The 23,616-nt window shown below is 52.6% G+C and overlaps 8 protein-coding genes across 8 annotated transcripts; 6 read left to right on the top strand and 2 right to left on the bottom strand.

The window, feature by feature from the left end:
* Window positions 1-892: 892 nt before the first annotated feature.
* On the top strand, window positions 893-3,670 carry BO86DRAFT_412044 (putative 2-heptaprenyl-1,4-naphthoquinone methyltransferase; the record flags this gene model as incomplete). Its single annotated transcript, XM_025674626.1, has 6 exons — window positions 893-1,105; window positions 1,152-1,214; window positions 1,280-1,900; window positions 1,958-2,239; window positions 2,295-2,452; window positions 3,571-3,670. 6 exons carry the CDS (start codon window positions 893-895, stop codon window positions 3,668-3,670), a joined length of 1,437 nt encoding a protein of 478 aa, XP_025524765.1.
* Window positions 3,671-3,732: 62 nt separating this feature from the next.
* On the bottom strand, window positions 3,733-9,506 carry BO86DRAFT_367856 (ankyrin repeat protein). The gene is made up of 6 exons (XM_025670175.1): window positions 8,459-9,506; window positions 8,163-8,402; window positions 7,786-8,107; window positions 6,068-7,736; window positions 4,988-6,006; window positions 3,733-4,932 (listed from the first exon to the last, which is right to left on the bottom strand). Exons 1-6 carry the CDS (start codon window positions 9,386-9,388, stop codon window positions 3,908-3,910), a joined length of 5,205 nt encoding a protein of 1,734 aa, XP_025524764.1. The 5' UTR covers window positions 9,389-9,506; the 3' UTR covers window positions 3,733-3,907.
* Window positions 9,507-11,068: 1,562 nt separating this feature from the next.
* Window positions 11,069-12,091, top strand: BO86DRAFT_458209 (TMEM53 family protein; the record flags this gene model as incomplete). The annotated part of the gene is made up of 1 exon (XM_025677277.1): window positions 11,069-12,091. Exon 1 carries the CDS (start codon window positions 11,159-11,161, stop codon window positions 12,089-12,091), a length of 933 nt encoding a protein of 310 aa, XP_025524763.1. The 5' UTR covers window positions 11,069-11,158.
* A 999-nt stretch (window positions 12,092-13,090) lies between these two features.
* On the top strand, window positions 13,091-14,817 carry BO86DRAFT_391478 (putative FAD binding monooxygenase). Its single transcript, XM_025672610.1, has one exon. The coding sequence runs from the start codon at window positions 13,114-13,116 to the stop codon at window positions 14,692-14,694; it is 1,581 nt and encodes a 526-aa protein (XP_025524762.1). The 5' UTR covers window positions 13,091-13,113; the 3' UTR covers window positions 14,695-14,817.
* Window positions 14,818-15,824: 1,007 nt separating this feature from the next.
* BO86DRAFT_450048 (flavin-containing monooxygenase) lies at window positions 15,825-18,103 on the top strand (the record flags this gene model as incomplete). Its single annotated transcript, XM_025676768.1, has 4 exons — window positions 15,825-15,942; window positions 16,163-16,350; window positions 16,505-16,747; window positions 16,805-18,103. 4 exons carry the CDS (start codon window positions 15,825-15,827, stop codon window positions 18,101-18,103), a joined length of 1,848 nt encoding a protein of 615 aa, XP_025524761.1.
* Window positions 18,104-18,284: 181 nt separating this feature from the next.
* On the bottom strand, window positions 18,285-19,818 carry BO86DRAFT_367845 (NAD(P)/FAD-dependent oxidoreductase). The gene is made up of 2 exons (XM_025670174.1): window positions 19,249-19,818; window positions 18,285-19,179 (listed from the first exon to the last, which is right to left on the bottom strand). Exons 1-2 carry the CDS (start codon window positions 19,783-19,785, stop codon window positions 18,328-18,330), a joined length of 1,389 nt encoding a protein of 462 aa, XP_025524760.1. The 5' UTR covers window positions 19,786-19,818; the 3' UTR covers window positions 18,285-18,327.
* Window positions 19,819-20,136: 318 nt separating this feature from the next.
* On the top strand, window positions 20,137-22,011 carry BO86DRAFT_391476 (uncharacterized protein). Its single transcript, XM_025672609.1, has one exon. It carries the CDS (start codon window positions 20,276-20,278, stop codon window positions 21,944-21,946), a length of 1,671 nt encoding a protein of 556 aa, XP_025524759.1. The 5' UTR covers window positions 20,137-20,275; the 3' UTR covers window positions 21,947-22,011.
* A 437-nt stretch (window positions 22,012-22,448) lies between these two features.
* On the top strand, window positions 22,449-23,565 carry BO86DRAFT_412037 (putative 2-haloalkanoic acid dehalogenase). Its single transcript, XM_025674625.1, has one exon. The coding sequence runs from the start codon at window positions 22,545-22,547 to the stop codon at window positions 23,283-23,285; it is 741 nt and encodes a 246-aa protein (XP_025524758.1). The 5' UTR covers window positions 22,449-22,544; the 3' UTR covers window positions 23,286-23,565.
* Window positions 23,566-23,616: the final 51 nt, after the last annotated feature.

Raw genomic sequence — 23,616 nt, 5'->3', positions numbered from 1 at the left:
GAATTCTGCAATCAAAAATGTACAGGTCAGATTTGAGTCTTAGAGTCTGACCAGATACAGACTGTCCTTCAGGCATTGGTCAAGTCAGCGATGAACTTCAAAAGGTAGGTGAAGACTTCAGAATTGAGAACATGATGCGTTGCGGGAAAGTAAATACGAGCACGAGTCAATGGCCCAAAGCGCTAAGGCACGGTCCGGCTTTGTTGCCTGCGGGAACTGGACCCCGCAATGCACAAACTCTCCATAGTGTTATGCTCAACTGAATTGGACCCCTCTCACATCTCCTCGCTTCGATTAACCATGATTTGTGGTTTCCTTCGCTTAGACCACAGCTGATTGTTGTCAATCACATGCTCGACTCAGGCAGTCAAGACAGCTCGACCTAGCTTGACTGCGTTTGTGCGTCAAGCTGCAGACTTCAGCCAGCCATGTCCCCAATTTGCCTTGCGGGGAGTGGGTGGGCCGAATGCCCCAGAGTTTCCAAGCTTAGATTCTCAGATTTCACACATAGAGGTTTTCAAAAGGTGGCTAACAAGGCTCCAGTAATGGAAAGCTCATAGACTGAGACATGCAGCAAGCTGAACCGAGCTGTCCTGCAATCACTCCCTATACGAGCCAGCGAAGCTGTCATGCCGTTTTGTGGCTTGCGCATCAACGTTCGCTTCGCTATCCATCCCAATATGCACCAATCAAACAGCTCCCGATTTGTTTGGGCTCTGGGCTTTGAACCCCCCGAAAATGGGGAGACAAGCAAACTGAATGACTTGCAAGACTGTACTGTGTGGTCTTAATTGACCAGCGACAACTACTTAAATCCGATCAATGGGCAACAGTGTCGCTTTCACCGTAATAGTCCACACCAGAAGAAATTTACTCGCTCTTATTTACCACGATGTTCGAAGGCTTGATCCAGTCATACTCTCAATCATTTGTCCTGCAGGCTTTGGCCAGCATTGAGCATCAGGAGCGGTTGACAGTAGTGATCAACAGCCACGCCAAGGAGCCAGAAACCGTTGTCTTCGGACCCCAGTCAGCGGCCAAAGGTGTACAAATCGTGATTTTAAATCCTAACGCTTGGGTTCGCATCTGCCAGGCTTTTGATCTGGTAAGATCATCTTTCACCATCTCAGGACGATCTAATCTTTGTCCAGGGTTTCGCGGAAGCATACATCTATCAAGAGCTTGAATGTGACGACCTCCGTCATGTGTTCCAGGTGAGAACCCCAAACTAGGTCTCCCATGCCCCCAGCAGCAAGTCTAGTGTCTAACGTAGACCCAGCTTTACCTCCGCAACCGTACCAGGCTAGGCTTCGGTAACCGTCTCCTCAGTTTCCTTCCCCGCCTCCGCCACCTACTCTTTACCCCAACGAACACTCTCGCACACTCCCGCTCAAACGTGACCTTCCACTATGATACCTCCAATGCCCTCTTCGCCGCCCTCCTTTCCCCAGACATGAACTACTCGAACGGGTGGTGGTCGAACAATCCCCATGAGACCCTCGAGACTGCGCAGATCCGCAGCGTACACAACATCCTACAGAAAGCCCGCATCGCCCCAACGGACCACATTCTCGACATCGGATGCGGTTGGGGCAGTCTGGCAATCGAGGCCGCCCGGCTGATCGGGTGCCGCGTGACGGGCATCACCCTTGCCTCGGAGCAGAAGGCGCTGGCTGAGAAGCGCATCAAGGCTGCCGGGCTAGATGATAGGATCACAATCCTGCTGTGTGATTACCGAAATGCGCCAATGCCGGCAGGCGGGTACGACCGCATCGTGTCGGTGGAGATGGTGGAGCATGTCGGGAAGAAATACATGGATGGATTTTTCGGGACGATCTCTCGGCTTCTGAAGCCCGAGGGAGGTATTCTCGTGATGCAAGCGATTACAACGAACAACATGGTGAGTATGTCCCTTCAAGCTGTTATGCAACATATAGCTGATGCTAAGGATGGGCAGATGCATGATAACAAGCCCGGTATTACCACCTTCACCGATCGATATATCTTCCCCGGCGGGTACCTTTGTTCCACGAATGTGTTCCTGAATGCGTTGCATCGCGGGTCGGATGGCACGTTGGAGCTTGACTCTCTACAAAGCATCGGGCCGAGCTATATCAAGACCCTGGTGACTTGGCGAGAGAACTTCCTTGAGAATTGGGGCCTCATCCGCAAGGATTACATTGACAGACACCCCGAAGCGACCGAGCATGAGATTGAGGCTTTCCGACGGGTGTGGGTGGTAAGTACCCATTCTCTCGCAGCGCTGCAGTGGGAGTGACATTAATGGAATGTAGTATTATTTCACCTACTGCGAGGCAGGCTTCCGCTCGCGCGTGCTCACGAACCATGTCATCACCGCTGTCCGAACGCCTGAGCCTGCGATAAATGACCCAATCCCGGTGTTCGATGAGGTTCTGGAGCCAAACTTGGGATTCGACAGCAGCCACTTCAAGTATGAAATTTTCGAGTAGCTACCCACAGGTCGGAGCTTGAGCATGGTGGATGCGCCGGCTCGATAGAATGGACAGGGCTTGCTCCACAGAGAGCGTGGGTCATAGTATCGGCGAAGACGCTCGCTGTTGCAGGATAATTATGCTTATCAAATTTTCTTAATGTGTTCAAGTCGCTTCAAGGCCACCATGTGAATAGTTACATCACTCGGCCTGAGACCGAGATTCTCGTAGCAAGCTGCTGACTGAAATCAATAACAGAGAGTGCCGATTCGGCTCCTATTACTGCCAAGTGAGGCGTAACACTTTGAGGCATTCAGGTCGTCAGTAGCGGTTCCAAATGGACTGCTTCACTACGTGACACCGTAGCTCTAAGGTCTAGCAAGTCCCCTACTCTTTAAGATACAGAACGCCAAGCAACCCAGAAATTCCTCCTAGCGCCGCCCCGAGCTGCCTGAGGTCTCCCCAACGACCTTCCCCACAGAACAGGTCAAGCACTCAAAAAAAAGTTAACAAGCCCCGACCTCGGAAGCCGTTTCATAAAGCTCGTGCCAGCTTCGCCCAGCCCGCGCCGACCGGATACCTTAGTGCCCTCTCCTCCGGTCTTCGAACATCTCGATGTTTGAGATTTGACCTATCCTCGTGGAGCCACTTACTATTTAGGCCAAAGGCCCATCAACCCTCGCCCTTCGCGCATCTCTTCTTCTGTGTCATGCTTTTCCATCGCAGTCACCCAGACTCTTTCGTGTAAACGCCCAATGACTTATCTATCGCTTCCTCTGTGCTCCGCCAACGACGCCAAGACGATTCGCCACGGTCCCGTCGCTGCTTCGCACACAAACAGGGAGCATCTGGTTTTGAAGCACACGCAGCAGAGACAATCATTGTGACGGGGAACATACAGCCATTGCTTCAAAAAGGACTCTCTGTGGAAAGCACACACAAAGCTGCATCCGTATCTATAGGCCTGAAGGTCACAGGCCTATTTAGAATCAGAATATCAGACTGCACAAGTTTATCATGCTCGGCGGTTGATATGACGTTGTGCTCGACTATACAGAGCATGGAATAAAACTAGATTGCGACAACGAGCTGGCAGACTGACGCCGCGATGATCTAGGACGGGCTCACCCTGGACGTACAATGGGAAGGAGCTGCGTGCTGCTCAGGGAATTGACGATGCGCTAAATGTACGAGATGATCCTGTGACACAACTTTGATCTGATTTTTAGGGAGTGCACATGACGCACAATGACAAGATCTGCTTTCGAGGAGATGAAGAAACATATGTTGTAATCATGTTTGCCAAGATCGACACCTCGAAGCTGAAGAGATAAAAAAAGCCCATTTACTTATGCTCGGGTCGCGAGCTCGATGACAAGGACCGTATGAAGAACAACATGATTTTGAACTGTGGCCTCCTCATCCAATCACCATGCCCACATCCACTCCGCCTCTCAATTATGATAGCAGAAGGCGCCATAATGCTTTGGACCTCCATTCTTGTGCCAATAAGTAACCTCATCATACTCATCTTGGTCCTGACTCGAAACTCTCGTCCCCTGCTCGCCTCGCAACGCCAGTCGCTTTGTCACCTCCGTGGCCTCGTTCAAACTCACCAACCGTCTCTTAGCTGGGTGGCGAGCGGCTGACTCACGAGCAATCCTGTACACGGCGTTCTTCGGATGTTCTGGCGCGCGGTAGTCCGGATCGAAGGTCTCCGCCGAACGCTCAAGGACACAAGTCATCTCGGGATTCTGAGGTCCCTCTCGAGTTCGGTCTCCTCTCTCGACTGGAGGGCAGGCCGAAGTTACGTGTGTCACCCAGCTGTCGGTTGCGAGCTCAAGAGGCGTACTTCCCACAGCATTTTCACGGAACAGCAAATCAGGACGATACTCAAGCAATAGCCTCAGCAATTCAGGATATCCAGAGCGAACCGCTTCATGAGCTGGTGTATTTCCTGCACCGTCGAACATCTCCAGAAACCTTTGGCTGATTGGGCTTGAGAAATCCAACACGCAACGTGCAGTAGCCTGGAAGTCTGGATTCTTGTCGTCCTGGCTATCTCTCGCCCATCCCTGCCGATTGCTCGAAGAATGAAGCCAGCGTGCAAAGGGGGTGAGAGATCCTGGGTCATCGGAGGAGCGCTCAGTGAGCAGAGAAGAGGCGAGGCGAGGGTCAAGCATACTGAGGAGCTGTTGAGTGCTGTCCGGTGCTAATCGCGGGCGGTTGCATGCGTCGCAGAGCGCTAGATGAATGAGGTTGTTGCCCTTGTTGTCGCGGACGGTCTGGTCCGACCCTGCGTTAATAAGGATTTGGGCGAACTCTGTGCGATGAAGGGAGAATGCCAATGCTAATGGGGTGTGACCATCCACCGACCTGACTTCCAGATACTCGGGAGCACGCTGGACCAGGTACTTAACCAATCCGATTGAGTCCTCCGACAGATCTGCAAGCACCGCGCAATGTAGCACAAACTGACCTGGTTTCTGTGTCAGCTAAAAAAAGTATAGAGAGCAATTTTACCGGGCACTCACTCTTTGATGAAAGCCATTTTGCAAGTGCTGTAGTCGTTTTATCCCCCTCTTGAGCCAACACCTTTAATCTCGCGTCGTGCTGGTGCTCCATAATGAACTCTGTGTAGAGCCTTTCCGGCGTTGGACTCAGGTACCACTCGACACTCTTTAAATTTCCTTCAATCGCGGCCAGAAGAAGTGGATGATCGTTCATTTTAGCCCATGAGTTCGTCATCCCTCTACCAGCCGCCGCCCAGTCCGCTCTCTTTTTGCCATGAATGGACAGCCCTTGATAGGATTTTGGTTTCTCCGTGGGATCAACTTCGCACGATCGTAACATGGCCTCTATAGGCAAGTCGGCGCCCGTATGTCGAACAAGCTCTTCGAGACAAGTCAAATGCCCCTTTCGCATCGCTAAACGTGAGGCATCACATGACACTTGGTAGACCTTATTATCGGGTGAAGCATTTGCTTCGGCGAGTTCCTGACCGGATTTTAAGACGAAACGCAGCAGCTCAATTTGGTTGACCCAAACTGCATACTCGAGAAGGCCGTTTGGACAATCAGACGTGTCCTTGCAAAGCTTGTCGCCGGTCTCCAAAGCGTCCATGTCTTTGTCGGTCTGGGCCGCAAGGTACCTAGCCCCTTGACAGTTCCAGTTGAACATTTCATAGGCGGAGACTTCACTTTCAACTTGCTCTACCGCCTCGCCTATGTCCTCAGTGGTAAACTTGCTAGAGACCACATTCTTGCGGAAACCCATACTGTCACTGTCGTCGAGCAACAAATCACTGTCATCTAGGTCCAACTCATATTGTTCATGGACGTCAGACTCCTTCGGCTTGAATTGGGCTTGAGCGATCTTGAGGATAACCCTCGCCAGCTGATAATGGCCACGTATGGCAGCAATGGAGAATGGAGAGAAGTCATGACTATCGCGCGCAGCAATCTGCAGTGGCAGATGTTCGCTTTCTGCGTCTCCAACTGTCAAGGTAAGTCGCTTGACGGTGTCCAGATCGCCAGCCCAAGCTGCTTGAAATCTGAGGGATTGAGAAACAGTTAGAATGTACCTATAATAAGCCCTGCAGGTATAATACTTACAGCTCAACATAGGCTTCCTGCTTTTTGTCAGTCATATCACGCACATTGGGGAATTGGAACTCGGGCTCGAAGGGCCTGAGCTTCTTCGGTTCCTTTGTACTTTCTTCTCGAAACTCGACAAGATCCGGGCATAGCTCATCGAGAGGCTTGCCTCCCTTGCTAATAAGAGCAGCTTCTAAGGTCTCGAAATCAGAGATAAGGGCTTGGACAGCTAGATCTTTCTCCGCTTGACCATTCTCTTGCCGACCCTGGTTGTTGAACTTGCGGCCAAATCGTTTCCCTGCCCTATTCTGGTTTTTGGCGTCCCACACAAGGCTTTTGGTCGACCACCGTTGATATGTATTCTCAGTGAGATCAGACAAATAGTCATTCTCGAAGCTGTATGTCTGCCAGCAACGCTGCTGTGACTCGTCTTCCGGATAAGCACGAAGCGCCTTGAGCTTATTCCGAACGCAGTCCAGCAAAGACATCCCATCACCATTACTTCCCAACTGGTAATCCTCATCCTGAGCCCTATAGGCTTCGGGTGTCAGGGTATTGGCGTCAGCTCCAAGTTCCAAGAGCTCGAGAGCAAGCAGTGGTAGATCCTGTTGGATTGCTAACATAATAGGCTGCGTCAGTCGGTACCGGAATATTTCCTTCAGCCGATCATTTGATCTGTCTCGAAGCTGCTCGTAAGCCCCTTGACCAGGCTTCACAAACTGTTCGAATTGAATCGATGGGCTTGCCCCGGCCTGCAACAATTTTTGTGCCCCTTCACGATTCCTTGACGAGATTGACGCAATGAGCGGCGTCAAGATCTTGGGATACCAAGAAGAACCCCTGCATGTGAAGTAGTTAATCGCTTTCCGCGTTGCGGGGGCGCTGTAGCTCATAAAGACGTCCAGAAGGTTGTTGTACCAAGAGGCAACGACGTAAGTCAAAGGGGTGGTATTGTCCATATCAGCCTGTGTTGGTGATGCGCCCAGCTTCAGAAGTGCTTCGGTCATCGTGGTTGCCTCAGTGGGAAGTAGATTCAGTGTTAGAACCAGGTTCAAGATAGCGGCTTTGGGACTATTGTCGTAATCATGCACCAGTTTCACCGGCAAAAGCACGTCTGCTCCGAAAGATGACACGAGCTCGTGGACCACATCAGCATGGCCGTTGAGAATGGCCAGATGAAGTGCAGTTGTACGGCTATCCCAGGATGCGGCATTTATGTCGTAAACATCAGGTTCATCTTCCGCGTCTTCAATCGGGAGAGGGTCGTCAATGTCCGTATTAACATTCTTGTCGACCTTCACAAATGAACCGGTAGTAAAAGACTGTGCCTCCTCAGCAGGACTAGGATCATTCTCCTCATTCACCTTGAGACTATCTGCTTCGCCTTCATTCTGGTCACTTTTCGTAAGTAAAATACGGACCATATCCACCGACCCTCGTGCAGCGGCTAGGTGCAGGGCAGATCGGCCATCCGCCAGGCGAGACACCAGCCTTGCGCCATGATCGACAAGGCATTGTACAATTGCCGGTGTTGAGGACATGCAAGCTAAATGCAGCGGTGTCCGGCCCGTGCAATCGCGACTGTTCATACTTAGGGTGTCCGTTGAGACACATTCCCGCACCTTTTCCAAGTCGCAGTCAACGATCGCCTGGCAAAGTACTTCTGTGTGTCCCAGATAGGCCATATCTGTGTCAATCGTTAGCGCAGGCCTTGTGATCAGGAGACTTGCGATTACCAGTCCACTCGGTCTCTGTAGTCGGATTGAAACTTCCGATCTCTTGGCGGCCAGGATCGTCCTTGATGAAGGAAATGTTTCCCGAAACATAAATCTTGCTTTCCTTTCCCGCAATCTCACAGTCCTCAGGCGACATTGGTATGGGACAACAACCACAACAATCTTGGATAACATCCTCCACATTCCCAAAGAAAGCAGGATGTCTGTGAAGGTCAACCTGTCTTTCTTTCTTCTTGTTCCATTCCGCATTGAGTAACAGATCCTTTGCGTAAATAAGTCGCTCGATTCTCTTGGCGTTGTATCTTGGCCCATATGGAATTCTCTAATGCTAGAATATCAGCAGGTCAGCCCGTTGTAGAACAGACAAGAAGACGTACAAATGTTTCATATGAAGAGATATGGTCTTCGTTCTCCCACTCCGCAACTTCATCATCCCAGTCGCTCTTGAGATCACCACGCACGCCCCTCCGCCATGATCTGCTTTTGGGTGCCGGCCGACCACGCTCCTCTCGTCTTTGTTCAATGTAGAAGTCTCGGTCGGATTGCTTAGGGAGTCGCTCTAAAACCAACAAGCGGGCCAAGCCAACTACCCGCGTGAAGCTTCGCTCGAATATAGTCTGTCCAAAGTCTTTAGCTCAGATATAAGAAGTAAGACTTGCAAGTGCCTACTTACGGGATCGACTTGTGATCTGTCTAGCTCTGGCCAGAAGACTTCGAATCCACGATGAGAGTATTTGGAAAGGCGATTCTCATACGAGGGAGAGCGCCTTGTCAGATCAATAGTGTTAATCTGTGTGATGTATGAAGCCAAAGCACGAGGCGAGACATAAACTTGCTTGCCGTCAAAAGCGGCGCAAGAACAGTCCACATCGAATCCAGTCAAAATCTCCGCTACTGACTTGTAGATGCGCAGGACAATTTGAATGTGGCGGGTCGGATGCTGGGAGACGATTGTGATTGTGTTCTTGGTTCTCACCGTTGTCACCTCGTAGAGGATGGTGTTCTTGATCCGGTCTTCGATCTGCTTAATCTTCTCCAGGGCCTGCTGCTCATTCAGCCCATACAAGAAGAGATCAACATCGGACGCGGGGGCTATCTTCTCATGGTAAAATTTGCGCAGCGAACGCTTCGAGTCATTGTATTTTTCTGGCACGGGAAGTAAGCAAGTCACAACCGCACTTCCTGCGACTACCACATTCGACCAGTCGAAATCACTCAACGCGCCCTCGGAAAAGATGGTGAAGTTACGTTGGAATTCTTCCAACTTCGGAACCACCGCTGGAGAGCCACTGGATCGGCGGTCTTCCCCTTTCAATGGTAGAATATACTTTTCCTTCTCTCGCGGGGTTTCCGAGTCAAGCTGACGTGCCCGTACGTGGATATCGGCTATGCCATTCTCGTCGTACAGTGGAACGACATTCAAATGAGGATCTTTTAGAAGGGGATGAGACGGCTCCTGGGCGAACAGCTTCCGTACCACCGCGTCGTATTGATTGTACGGTTGCACAAGGTCATGTACCGAGGCGAGGGGCTGGCTTTGGACCCAGCTGGGGAAATTCCGGTGCTTCACAGGTAGAGATGGAAATGTAAACATAGTTGCCATATTGGTGGCAAGCGAAGCAGAGAAGTGACGATGCGAAAGGAGTTGGTATGTGTTCAAGGGAAGCGAGTTGAAGACTTTAGAATAAAGGAAGGAGACTTCCAGCCAGAGATGAAAGAAAGATAATTGTCAATGATCAACATCGAGGTGGAGGTGTCTTGCCGTGTTATAAAGTTCAGGAGATCCATCATTGATCGGACAGAGTACATTCCTAAAGCGGGCTAGTACAGGCTTCACTTCGGTGCCTGTAGGCAGAAATGCTCACCGCTCTAGTACAAGATCCAGGCACTGACACTCTCGTTGCGCTTAGTCTAGGCAGAAGCTCGAAGCATGCCTGAGGCACTAGGGACTAGGGCAGCCGGTTATGGCCCAAGGCGCAAACGCGACGCTGAGTGGATCGTGACGTCATACTTTGACTCAACCTTCAATACCAGCTGCCGATCGATTAAACTGGATCCGGTGTGAGTGCAAATCAGATATTTTTGTCCGGATCTCATTAACAAAGATTTGCGGAGTGATCTACATGAACATTCGCGCCACCACTTCGGGCCTGGACTACATACACATGTATATCACGTACATGTGTACTGTACTTAGTAGGTACTCTGCAGCGCACTACAAATGACTATGTACTCGGTAACGTGCCTTGAGAACGTGAAAGTGGAATTGGATTAGATCATTTCAGATCTGGCGGTTTTATCATAACTCATGATTGGCATTCGTGGAAGAGCCTCAGATCATTCCTATAGAGGAAGCGCGAAAGAAGTAACTTAAGGCGGTCAAAGGAACCCGGGCATTGTACAAGAAAGCTGGTTTGTCATCTACGGTAGTTAAGTAGAGGTTGCTCCACCATCTCCAGCCACCGGGCGGAGAGTGGCGAATACGAGATCTTAGGCTTGTGGCTAGATACTGCACAATCCTCGGAGGTTGTCTGATTGTGTCCAAGGACTTCATACTTTCTGCAAGTATGGATATACACACCCAGGCCCTTACCTAGGTGTCCTCGTGCTCGATGCATCCGATCTCGGCCTAATCGACCATGTATCACCCTCGCTAAACATATCTAGGATCATTTGATATGGACTAATATGTATGCATGTTGCACTGAATATAAGTATGGCTTGGAAAGTTGTAGATAACACAGCTTGGCGAAGATGAACTGATAGACATGCTACTGTTGCTAGCTTGCAAAGACATACGCAGTTTTACACGTCTCGCATTCTGATCTGTACCGAATTGAAATTACTGTGAAGTGCACTGGGTTTCATGTAAAGATAATATATGTCGGTGCCGGCAAGACCCGCTACCAATCTATTGATATTATCATCTACTTGCTTGGTCTAGTGAACACTCTAGGGAGTACCAGTACCAGTAGTTCGCAATGCGCAAGTGCGGAAGTTATCATAGTGACTACTATCCGATCATAGAGTCTGTCTTACGAGGTGAGATTCTTATTTTTGAAAGAGAATCTTTGCCGGCTACATTCCTTGTATAGTTCCTGCAGAGACTAAAACTGTTAGGTCTCTATTACCAAGGCGTTCATCATACATTAAGCACTAAGCACTAAGCCTGTTTGACGGGACTAACTAGCCAAGCAGTAACTAAAGTAGCCGCGGGTAACTTAGCTTCTGCTGCAGTTCCCTATCCACCACACCTCTTTCCTTTGTTTCTTTTCTCCACTATCTTTTTCTTCTTCCCCCGACAGAGACTCGTTATATAGTCTGCATTTCTACACCACAAACTTATTGCTCGGTGCGCAAGAACAAATAAACCATGGCGGAGGAAGTCCAATTCCACCCTCTACAGCCGATTGGCGCAAACATCTACTTCTTCCAGCCTCCCGAGACGACAAGCAGTGGCCCCGCCCTGATCACCCTCTGTACCTGGCTAGGAGGCGCCACACCCTCGCGGATCCAGAAATACATCTCAGGCTATCAAATTTTGTACCCGACCTCGGCGATTCTTCTCATCATGACGCGCATCCTAGAGATCGGTCTGCTCCCTTTCAGCGTCCTGCACGCGCGGTTGGCCCCCGCCCGGGACGTGTTGCGGCGATTTATCAACAACGGGGACCGCGATGACTACCAGTCAATCCTCCTGCATATCTTCTCTCATGGCGGGTGCAATACCGCAATCCAATTAGCCCTCTCTCTCCAGGTGGAGGATGCAAGAGGTCACCCACCACTCGAATTGGGGAGACACCTGGGCGGGATCATATTCGACTGCTGTCCGGGCGATACTTCCTTCGGGCGCGCGTACCAGGCCGCCGCGCACTCTTTGCCGCCGCGCGCAGTGCTGGCGCAAGCGGTCGGGAGAGTACTGCTTTACCCCGTGATTGGCGTCATCACCGGGCTTCAGCAGGCGGGATGGATGAGCTCGGTCCGGGGCCTGCGGGCGCAGTTGAATGACCCAGCGACTTTTGGCAAGACGGCTCCCAGATTGTATCTGTATTCTACAGCAGATTCGATGGTTCGATGGGAGGATGTGGAGTCGCACCAGAGAGAGGCGGCTGCCGACTTGATAAAGTGTTTTACAGTGAAAGGCATCGCATTTTCTGACAGCCCGCACTGCGCCTTAGTGAAAGATCATTCTGATCGTTATTGGACTGAGATTAAAAGCTTTTGGGAGGAAAGAGGGATGACAGGAGGTCTTGTGGTGCCCGCGGACTTGCCTTTAACTCATGACGAGCCTCGGAGTCGACTTTGACGATGTAGAATACTTTATCTTTCTTCTCTCTTCTCTGCTTCGATCTTTTTGTTCCCACATGTTGTAAATCCTAGCTTCTTCTGTGTATCTCAGGGCTAGATTCGCTTCTCCAGTCGTGATAATTCCGCATCTCGCCAGCGATGATGTTGACAATCATAATTCCCATTTGCGCGAAGGGGGCCGAAAACTATGCCAGAGCACCATGCCTTTAACATCGAATTGGAGTCATCAGTCATGCCATGACTGGTCATTTGGGGGATTCTGAGGGAGTTGGTCAATGACAAGAATGTGCGGGCGGGTCTGCTCAACCTTGTGGAGGGACCGCCGAACGAAGTCGTTAAGTCCGCCGTCTCCCATGCACTGTCCGACCATGCAGCCTCCGCACAGCCGCAAATTCCAAAGTCTCACCATGACCATGCCAAGCATGACTTGAGTTAGCCAGCAATATTTTTCGATATAGTGATGGCTACTGTAGCCCAGCAGATGAGGAAAAGATGGGAAATTGAGCTCACGAACAATCATCCTTGCAATGCAGGAGAGCAAAATCCGTTAGCTTTATTATGTGCAAAAATGATCGCATAATGGTCAAGTCGGCACGATCAATTACCTACCTTATCATTTCAGTATTACAAGTTGACATACAAACATCGAATTTCTGTGACAACGCTGCTCGATCTACCCAGTCTCGAGCATCCCAGGCTCGAGCATAGTGTCTTGATGATAGCCTCTTTGCCAAATGCAGAGAGATACACTAAATTCAGCTGCGCGATCTTATCGATATCGATCGATCTTAATCGGGGCCGCCAACGGTGACCGGCCTTGCGAGGCCCGCATTTCCCGCCTCATCGGTACCAACGGAAAGCCGAGAGCCGAGCCTCCTGGTCTCCCCGACCGCTTGTGACTCTTACCAGTCAGGTGATGGGAAGCCTTGCTGTTTTCGCCAAGCAATGCACAATAGTATAAAGAGTCACCGATTTCCACTTGGTATCAGCAGCATATTCCAACAGACCAGCAAAGCAAACATGCACGAAACTGATGTTCTTATTGTCGGCGCAGGCCCCACCGGCCTGGTCACGGCTCTGTGGCTTTCGCGCCAAGGCATCAAGGTCCGCATCACCGACCGAGCGGAACGCACCGCCACAACCTCCCGTGCGCTCGCAGTCCATGCTCGGACTCTCGAATTGTATCGGCAACTAGACCTCGGGGATCGGCTGGTGGCCCTGGGCCATCCGCTGGGGGCAACCAACATCTGGACACAGGGGGTGCATCGGTTTCGCATCCCCTTCGGTCACTTCGGAATGGGATTGACGCCGTACCCATATATCTTGATCGTTCCCCAGGATGTGCAGGAGAGGATGCTGGAGGAACGGTTGAGAGACTTCGGGGTGGAGGTGGAACGGAACATGGAGTTGGTGGATTTTGCGGAGAATGATGGCGGAGTGGTGGCGCGATTCAGAGACACGCGAACACGGAACACCACGCCGGAGTCTAGCGAAGTAGCAGATGATCTCCAGACGTGTGAAGCCGCGTATATCGTCGGGTGCGATGGCGCCCATTCTGCAGTCAGGCGTACGGCAGGGATCAAGTTTACCGGCGAGACGTATGGTCAAATATTCTTTGTCGCCGATATTGAGGGCCAGGGGCTGGCCATCAACGGCGAAGGGCACCTCCAGCTCGACGGCGATGTCACCTTCCTCACTCTTGCCTACGACTCTGAGCGGCATGCCCGACTGATAGGCAACGTGGATGGAAAGCAGTTGGCTCAAATCCAAGCCAAGGAGGACATTTCAAACGTCAATTTCGAGGACCTGGCCCTAGCCACACCAGCTATGCGCCAAATGATGCAAATTGACAAGGTGAACTGGTTCACGGCGTATCGAGTTCATCACCGCGTGGCCGACAAGTTCCGGAGCGGTCGCGCGTTTCTCGTTGGGGACGCTGCCCACATTCATAGTCCAGTCGGAGGACAGGGGATGAACACAGGCATTGGTGATGCGATCAATCTCGCTTGGAAGCTGGCTACTGTGTTGCAGCGAAACGCGGATGCATCACTGTTAGATACCTACGAGTCGGAGCGACGAGCCTTTGCGCTGACTCTCGTCAAGACGACCGATTCGGCCTTCAACAAACTGGCCGCCAGAGGCTGGCTGGCCAATTTCATGCGCAGCTACCTCATTCCGTTCGTTGTGAAGCTTGCCGTCAATTTTGGCTTCGTTCGTCGACGAATATTCTTTGGCCTGTCCCAGCTTAAGATACAGTATCAACACAGCCTGCTGTCTGCCGGGTCTGCCGGCACTGTTAAGGGTGGAGATCGGCTACCATGGGTGTCAGTAGGTGAAGTCGACAACTATGAATCTCTCAAGGAAATTACCTGGCAGGTCCACGTGTACGGCGAGTCTTCGACTGAACTGGCGAAATGGTGCCAGCTGAGAAACACTCCGTTGCACTGCTTTAGTTGGTGCTCTCAGCATAGGCAAGCAGGATTGGCACGCAATGCGGCATATCTGATCCGGCCCGACACATATGTGGCAGTGGCTGAGGCCTCAGGTAAACCCGAGCGATTTGATTCTTTTTTTCACGATACCCAGCTCGAAGTTTCCTAGTTTTCTGTTAACCACGCTGCCTGATGTCTAATGTCCAAACATCTCAACTCAACTAACAATAGAATATATACCAGTCCCTTTGCCAATCACATTAGGATCAATTGAAGTCTAGCTAATTCTACACCTCCAATCCCTAAGTAATAGATATGTGCATAAAAGAGTCTACTAAGCGCAACTTCTAAGCGTCATGATTGAGTAAACAACTACAGAAGCCACAATTCAGTGGGCTACGCTGTGGTAGCTGTTCAACCCATAACCTGGAAAGAGCGTCTCTCAGAGGCATCATCTGAGATCCGACCGTATATTTTTACATTCCATTCTAACTAATCTGAAGGTGCCTGCATGAAGCGACCTGATGGTTTACAGCAGCTTTACTGTCAATTTTCATGGAATTTGTCTAGAATCCTCGGCTTAAAGCTTAGTTGCGAAGCCGGCGGGGGCGATGGGCCGAGATCAGTTGTTCGCGGCGGATGGGATACACCTGCTTAAGTTGGCTACCTAGTCTGTCCATCGTGTGACAAAGGGACCCAGATGAGTGGAAACAACCTGTGGACAGAACGATTTAATCTCATTCCTGGAAGACCCTGCCCAGCAGAGACTAGTGCTTCAAACTCTATCTCATTTGGCGCAAAAGACAAAGCCCGACTTTACAGGTGCGGAGGATCTATGATGCTCCGGTAAGATAGTCTTTCCGGTAGGTGTAGTGGCGCCCCAGCGGTCGTTGAGTTACCCCACATTTATCCTTCGAAGTCCAGGTGTCTCGACACATGGCAATTTCAGCTTTCGGCATTCGAGCAGATCCTCGAACTACCTGCTTGAATGAAATCCCTGCACTGCAGTCAAACAAACTCATATACAGTCTGTCAAGGGTTGGTATTGCAAATCTGTACCTTAAGTTTAGTGTGCTGTACCCTGTAACTGTACACAGAACCGCCGCGACGCGCAACGTGTATACCCCAATCACCTCAATACAACCTTAAATATGAAATCATAATGTATGAAAGCAACGAGCATAGCCACGTGTACATACAACCTTCAAAGAGATAAAGAAAGCGCAGGCGTGGTCGACCCAGGCCCAAATCTGGTAAGCAAGATCTGAGTGTGATGTAACGGGCGCGTACCAGAGAACAATGGAACCGATCCAGAAACAATACACCTCGACTATTGTGTGCACTCGCATGTCTATTATCCCCCCACCCCACTGTTCCTTCCTAGCCAACGCCCGGAAATTTATTTGGTCACGGGGAAGTTTAAGACGAATCAAATGAAATACAGAAAGAACTCACCGTCTCGAGCTCGTCCTCCTACGCAGAACACGGGATATTCAATTTCAACAACAGCAACTGCATCATTCACGCAAGGATGACCGAAATTGTAGAATCCAGAGCTCGCGAGCTTCCTATCCGCCAGCAGGGATGTTGCAAGCCTTCAATTCCCGAAAAAGCAAATCCCGTGGTGGTGGACAAAGAAATCACCCCTGTTGAGGCTGCGACAACACGACCGAGATTCAGCATCGAGGACCACCCCGGTGACCAGCCACGTGGGATTCGCGTGGGAATTGTCGGGGCCGGACTGTCGGGAATCACAGCAGGGATCTTACTCCCTGCCAAAGTGCCAGGGATTGATCTGACCATCCTGGAGAAGAATGCTGACGTCGTAAGCGGCCCCTCTGCCATCTTTTCGTTGGAGTTGTGTGAGAGCAACTAATACTAACATAGGCGTCTAGGGCGGTGCATGGTATGTTGCCACCGCTATTGTGATTTCTTTTTCTATCTTTTCCATTCTCACTCCTCTCTTGTACAGGTTCGAGAATACCTACCCCGGTGTGCGGTGTGATGTGCCCGCCCACGTCTACCAGTCCGGATTCGCGCCGAACACTCAATGGAAAGAAGAGTTCGCGCAAGGACCAGAAATTCGCGAGTACTGGCAGGACCTTGCCCGTCGGTTCAATGTATACAAATACTTGCGTCTGCAGCGCAAAGTCCTCCGAGCGGAATGGCAGCCGGACGAAGCCAAGTGGAAAGTTACCATCCAAGATCTTCGAGATGGCAAGGTGACGACGCGTACCTCATGCCCCGATTCAATCCAAGTCGTGCTAACAAGAGAGAAGATATATGAAGAGACCTTCGACATCTTCATCACCGCCATCGGGTACTTCAACACCTGGCGCATCCCCAACTTCAAAGGCATCGACCAATTCCAAGGGGCCATTCTCCACTCCTCCAACTGGGACCACAGCGTCCCACTCAAGGGTAAACAAATCGCTCTGATTGGCAACGGTGCATCAGGCATTCAGATCCTGCCCGAGATCCAGCCCATCGCCGCCAAAATCGACCACTACGCCCGCAGCCGCACCTGGATCGTCCACCCGCCCAACGTCGACGGGGACTGGCAACGGGCGTCTTTCGCAGCCGATAAGCTCGAATCGTTCCACGACCCGCAGACCTACCTGCAGTACCGCAAGAAGAAAGAGGCCGAGTTCTTCCGCGGGTTCGCCACCTGCTTCCTGGACTCGCCCGAGAACGACTTCCTGCGGCAGATGTGGACGGCCTCGATGCTGGCACGTGTCGAGCACAACGAGACCCTCCTCAGCGACCTGATCCCGGACTTCCCGCCCTGCTGTCGTCGTCCCACCCCGGGACCGGGTTATCTAGAAGCGTTGATCCAGCCGAATGTGGAGCTCATTCGCTCGGGAATCGACCGCCTGACGCGGGATGGGATCCAGACGGTGGACGGGGTAGAAAGGCGCGCGGATGTCGTAATCTGCGCGACGGGCGCCAACTCCGATCTCGTGCCGCCATTCCCAGTCGTGGCCTTCGGGGTAGATCTCTGCGAAGCCTGGGCATCGGACGGGATTTACGGGTTCCCCTACACGTACCTCGGGACCGCGACGCCCGGGTTCCCCAATGCGCTCTGGTTAGGCGGGGCCCACGTGGTCGGCCCCAGCGGGACGATCCCCAACTGCGTGGAGAACCAGATCACCTACATCGCGAAGATGATTCGCAAGGTCCGCGGTCAGGGGATCCGCACGTTTGTGCCGGCCAAAGCCGCGGCGGATGATTTCCTCGAATATTGCCATGCGTTCTTCCCACGGACGGTGTGGACAGGAAACGATGACTCGACGCCGGGGAAGGCAAGCTGTCGGTCGTGGATGAACGGGGGACGGCCAAATGGGTTCGTCCATGGGCTTTTTCCGGGAAGTGCCAGTCTGGCAAACTTTGTTCGGCGGGATCCGCGGTGGGAGGACTGGGAGTATACGTATACGAACTCGAGCGGGAACAGATTCGCCTACCTGGGGAACGGGTGGACAACACGAGAGATGCAGCCTGATGCGGACTTGACACCCCACTTGAAACAACCGGACCATATTGATTTGAGATCTTACTTGGAAGGGTGGTGGGATGTCTAGCGACTAGGTAGATTGCTGTTTCCTAACTGACTGAATGTCACTGACTAGATTATTTGTTTTGGATGGAATAATTTACAAATGCTAAATTACAGCCGATCTACATGTTCGACCAAATCGCCACAGTCGCGAGCAAGTGTAATAACGAAACAGCCGTCACTCGTTGTATTATCTTCAAGACAGTCAATATATGTACAAATGCCGTTGTCAGGCTACCTGCCGGTCAATCAAGGTTTGGTGGAAGGAAAGTTGCCCGTCCCGAGAATATCTCCATCGTCCTCCGACCCGTTCATCGCGCGATCGATGCGGAACTGGGACGTCTTGAAGAGCTGGGGCATGCACGTGTCCTCGAAGGAAACTTTCTGCACCACCATCCGGGCCAACTCCTGCGCCGAGCGCCAGATGACCGGCATGCCATGGCCATTGAACCCGGCCAGAATGAACTGGCCCTCCTTGCCGGGCACGGCACCGATATGCGGGTTGGAATCATACGAGTACCCCATGACGCCCGTCCAGATCTGGTCGACTTTCGCCCCGGTGTTCTCCCACCCCCGGTACGTGCGTTGCATGTAGTCATCGTAGTAGTCCTTGGCGGCGTCGATGAGCTCGCTGTCGTCGACGTTGTTGTACCATTGCTCCTTGAAGGGCCGGAACTTGGACGAGGCCCCGCCGACGACGATGCTCCCGTCGGCGCGGGGGATCAGGTAGGAGAGGGTGTTGTCCTCGGTGCGGTTGATGTAGGAGTTGTTGAGCAGCGGGGCGGTCGTGCCCGCGGGCACGGTGATGCGGCAGCAGATCCCCTTGCACGGGACGATGTTCTTGGCGTATTCGGGCAGCAGGCCCGCGACGTAGGCGTTGTTGGCGTGGATGACGGTGGCGGCGTGCAGGCTGCCGCGCGGGGTCTGGACGGTGAAGCCGCCGTGGGGTGCGGGGGTGATGGACTGGGCCGGGGTAAACGTCTGCAGGTTCACCTTGCCCGACGCTAGAGCGGATTTGAGGAGGTGGAGGATGAATTTGTATGGCCACATCGTTCCCGCGGTGAACGAGGCGCAGGCTTTGGCGCCCTTGACCCCGCAGATCTGCGCTGGGTGATTAGTACGTTTGCTTGACTTGAGGGACGGGGAGAGCTTTTGGTTGGAGGCACTCACCCCCTCGACGTCCTTGCCGGTGTAAAAGACCACGTCATTCATATAATCCAGATCCAGCGACTTCATGCGATCATACACCGCTTTGGCCTTCTTGGCCGCCTCCTCGTTGCACCAGACGTCGATGGAGCGCGTCAGAGTGAAATCGCAGTCAATCTGCTCCTCCTCGATCAACTTCTTCATCGCGTGGAGGTGGGAGATCTCGAACTCCGCAATCTCTGCGCCCGCGCGGACGCCCGCGCGATCGATGTACGTCGGAATGTGGCCGTAGAAGTCCGGACGAAGGTGTCCTCCATTGCGACCAGTCGCGCCGGAGCAGGCCCCTCGCGCTTCCAGAATGGTGATTGACTTGATGGCGTCTCCATGGTCGCGAAGCAGGTGGTACGCGGTGCTCGTGCCCGCGTACCCGGCGCCAATGATCACCACCTCCGACTGCTCGGGTAGTTGTTCGGTGGACCGGAAGTTGTGTAATTCATGGGGTTGATTCTGCCAGAAACACTCCCCTGGATTGGGGCCTGGAAAGCAAGTGGAAGTTGTCATGTTTAGGAGAAAGCTTGGGGGTGTAGGTCGATGGGTGTAGAGTGGTGGTGGTGAAGGTTATCGCGCGCCCCGTGCATCCTTTTTAAGGAGTCGGCGATAACAGCCGAGGCTTATCGTTGTATCGTTTATCGTTTCGTTTGTATTGTTTGGTGGGTAAGTGGGCTTATCGCGTCGATTATCTTATCGGTCGCTGGTCGGACGGCACGGTCGGTCGCTCCTTCACGCACACACGCACACACACACATCCACACACAGACGGCGGGCCGTCCCGAATAGGTAATTGGAGCCGGTTCTAATCATCTGATAAGCTCCTAGGCTCTAGCAAACACAAACCACAACAACAGCGGTCACCCACAGTCGATCCTCACCATGCTAGCTAGCTTCATGTTGATGGACCAACAAGAGAACTTCGATTTGCAATGCGGGGTATTGGGCATCAGTGTGCACAATACAAAATGGTGCCACTCGTGCTCTCTCGTTTCTGTGAATCATGGCCTCCATTTCTCTCACGCAATCTTCTGTCACCATGGATGTTTCCGCCCCCTCGGAGAAGAAGCCGCCTTACCAACAGACCAACGAAAAGTATGATGGGGACCTTGAGGCCACCGCGCCCGGCCACCTCGATGAAGCCCGTGATTTTCATCAGGGGCTGCACCAGCGTCACATTCAGATGATTGCCCTGGCCGGGACGATAGGCACTGGGTTGTTTTTGAGTTCTGGACGGGCAATTGCCCACGCAGGACCGCTGGGAGCTTTTCTGGCATACACGATTATCGGTGGGGCGGTGTTCAGTGTGGTGGCGGCGGTGGGCGAGATGGGCAGTCTCGTTCCGCTCCAGGGTGGAGTCATTCGCTATGCTGAGTTGTTCGTGGACCCAGCCCTCTCCTTCGCCAATGGGTGGAACCAAGTCTATTCCTACCTTGTCTCCATCCCATCCGAGATTGTTGCGGCCGCCGTGGTCATCGAATTCTGGACCACCATCAACAATGCTGTCTGGATCACCGTATTTGGTCTTCTCATGTTGCTCACGGCCTTGGTGTTTGTGCGCGTCTATGGCGAGCTTGAGTTCGGCTTCTCCATCCTCAAGATCATGCTGGTCATTGGCATCAATCTCATGGCGCTGGTGATCACCTGTGGTGGAGGTCCCAATCGGACCAGCATTGGATTTCGCTATTGGCGCGACCCGGGCCCGTTTGTGCAATACCTTGGCATTGGAGGCTCCCTGGGACGTTTCCTGGGGTTCTGGACAGCACTGAATAGTGCTCTGTACTCCTACAGTGGAATTGAAAATATCACCGTCGCAGCTGCGGAAACACGTTCTCCCCGTCATGCCATCCCTATGGCCGCTCGTCGCATCTTTGTCCGGATCCTACTCTTCTACGTCTTGACCATCTTCATGATCGGGCTTGTCGTTCCTTCCGACGATCCCAACCTTCTGGGGTCCTCGGGCACTGCTTCTGAGTCCCCGTTCGTTATCGCAGCTCGGAACGCCGGAATCAAAGTCGTTCCATCCATTATCAATGCTGTGGTACTCACCTCCGCCTGGTCCGCCGGCAACTCGAACATGCTGGGCGGTTCGCGCATCATGTATGCGATGGCGGCCGAAGGACACGCACCCCAGTGCTTCAAACGCATCAATCGTTTCGGCATTCCGTACGTGGCTGTGACAATTCTGGGAGTCTTCATGGCGTTGGGCTACATGACGCTGTCAAGTTCGGCTAGTACCGTCTTCACCTGGCTACAGGATATCGTATCAATTTCCACCTTGGTCAATTGGGGATGTATCTGCATTGTGTACCTGCGCTTTCTTTACGCATGCAAGAAACAGGGCATTGATCGACACAAAGAGCTGCCCTGGGCTGCCCCTTTTCAGCCATGGGGTACCTGGTTCGCTCTGGGACTTTTCAGCGTCCTGTTCCTGACTGGTGGGTATCAGACCTTCATCCACCGCCAGTGGTCCACGGAGACATTCATTTCTTCGTACTTGAATGTCCCCATTATTTTTGCCCTGTACTTCGGCTACAAGTTTTGGGCCAAGAGCAAGATCATCGGGTTGGAGGATGTGCCCATTCGGCCGTTCATCGAGCGTTACCAAGCCAACCCCGATCCTGAGCCGGAACCGAAGCGCGGGCTCAGGCGGTTGAACTTTCTGTGGGGATGATGCCACTTGCTTGGTGTGATTTGATTGAGTATAGCATGTCTGTAATGTAGCGACTTATCTGGCGTGTTTGTTTGCATAACTGTCATAATCAATCTTGTATTATCTCTGTGATAACTGGACCTCCCGTGCCTCACCACTGTACTATTTACTTTCTCCTCTTGATTGCCGAAAAGGGCAATACTGAAGTAGCAGTAGTATAAGGAAGTGTTATCTAGCACCGAATGTGTCAAGCATAGACAACAAGATAAGCCACCGATTACCCCTGAGCTTATCGAGATTATCGAGCACTCCGCATATCCACCCCATATCTCATATCGGGGGTCAATATACGACCGTGGGGGCCATGTCGACTAACGCTCCCTAAGCAAACTAGCTGCATGCGATAGATTGCCCGGCCGTCTGTCAAGCGCGACTAGTTTTCCCCGCACGGCCGTTGGCCCGGTATCGGCTCGCGATAAGACCGAAAAGCAACTCCAACCTCATTTCTACCCCTCTTGAAGATCCCCCCCTCCTCGACCATCACCACCACCACCAAACAGCCTCACCTCCATTCCTCCCCAACCCACCCACACACCACACACCACCACGCAAAGAAAAAATGGCCAGCAAAAACGTCGTCTTCGACGTAGTCGGCACCTGCGTCTCCTTCAGCGCCTTCTACGAGACCATCCAGCAAACCCTCGGCCCGCAACTGGCCGCGCACAACCTCACGGCCCAAACCCTGGGCTTCACGTGGATGACGAACGCGGAGCTGCAGTTCACCTTCCTGTCGATCTCGGAGAGCTACAAGCCCTACAAGCAGGTGCTGACGGAGCTCTTCTACCAGACGCTCTTCATGATCGGCGTCGCCCACCCGACGGCGTTTGCGACCGCGGCCCAGCGCGACGCCTGCGTCGAGGGGTACAGCGCGCTGGCCCTCCGCCCCGGCCTCGCCGAGTGCTTCGCCACGCTCCGCGCCGCGGGTTTTACCGTGTGGTGCCTCACGACGGGGGACACGCAGCGCGTGCGCGGGTACTTCCTGCGCGGCGGGGTCGACATGCCCGCCGAGAACTTCCTGAGCTGCGACACGGCCGGCGTGGCCAAGCCGGCGCTCAAGGCGTATCGGCCCGCGCTGCAGGCGTTGGGGTACGTTGACGGAAAGGAGAAGCCGTGGTTCGCGGCCGCGCATCTGTGGGATGTCGCGGCGGCGACCAAGGCCGGGTTCCGCGGCGCGTACTGTACGGTCTACGAGGGGGAGCCATGCTATCGCGTCTTTGAGGCAGGGTTGGATGTTACAGCGGATGATTTGGTCGGGATGGCGGAGGGGATTGTTCGGGCGACGGAGGGGAGGGCTGAGTAAGGGGTCTGGTTGTTGGTCGGGGAGGTTGGGGTGTAGGGGGCCATAGATTATTGATTTTATGAAGCTTTTGTTGTTTGTTGTGCGCTTGCATGGGAGATTACGAAGAGTTTGACGATATTGGCTGTCGGTATATTCAACGACTGGGCTTGTTATGATATGAGTGTGAGAGTGTGAGAGGCACGATAAGGCTAAGTTGTTGATCCCGCCTGGCGGTGTAGTGATCTGTGGCAGATAATATTCACGTGACTAGGAAAGCAATGACATAATCCAGGGGTCCGACAATTTTCGACCGTGTAATTGGTGTTTCAGCTTCAGCGTCAGGCTCCAGTTG

This window comes from Aspergillus japonicus (genome assembly GCF_003184785.1).
Source record: "Aspergillus japonicus CBS 114.51 unplaced genomic scaffold BO86scaffold_52, whole genome shotgun sequence".
Taxonomy (NCBI): domain Eukaryota; kingdom Fungi; phylum Ascomycota; class Eurotiomycetes; order Eurotiales; family Aspergillaceae; genus Aspergillus; species Aspergillus japonicus.
Note: the sequence above shows the minus strand (reverse complement) of the source record. Positions and strands in the feature narration are given on the sequence as shown.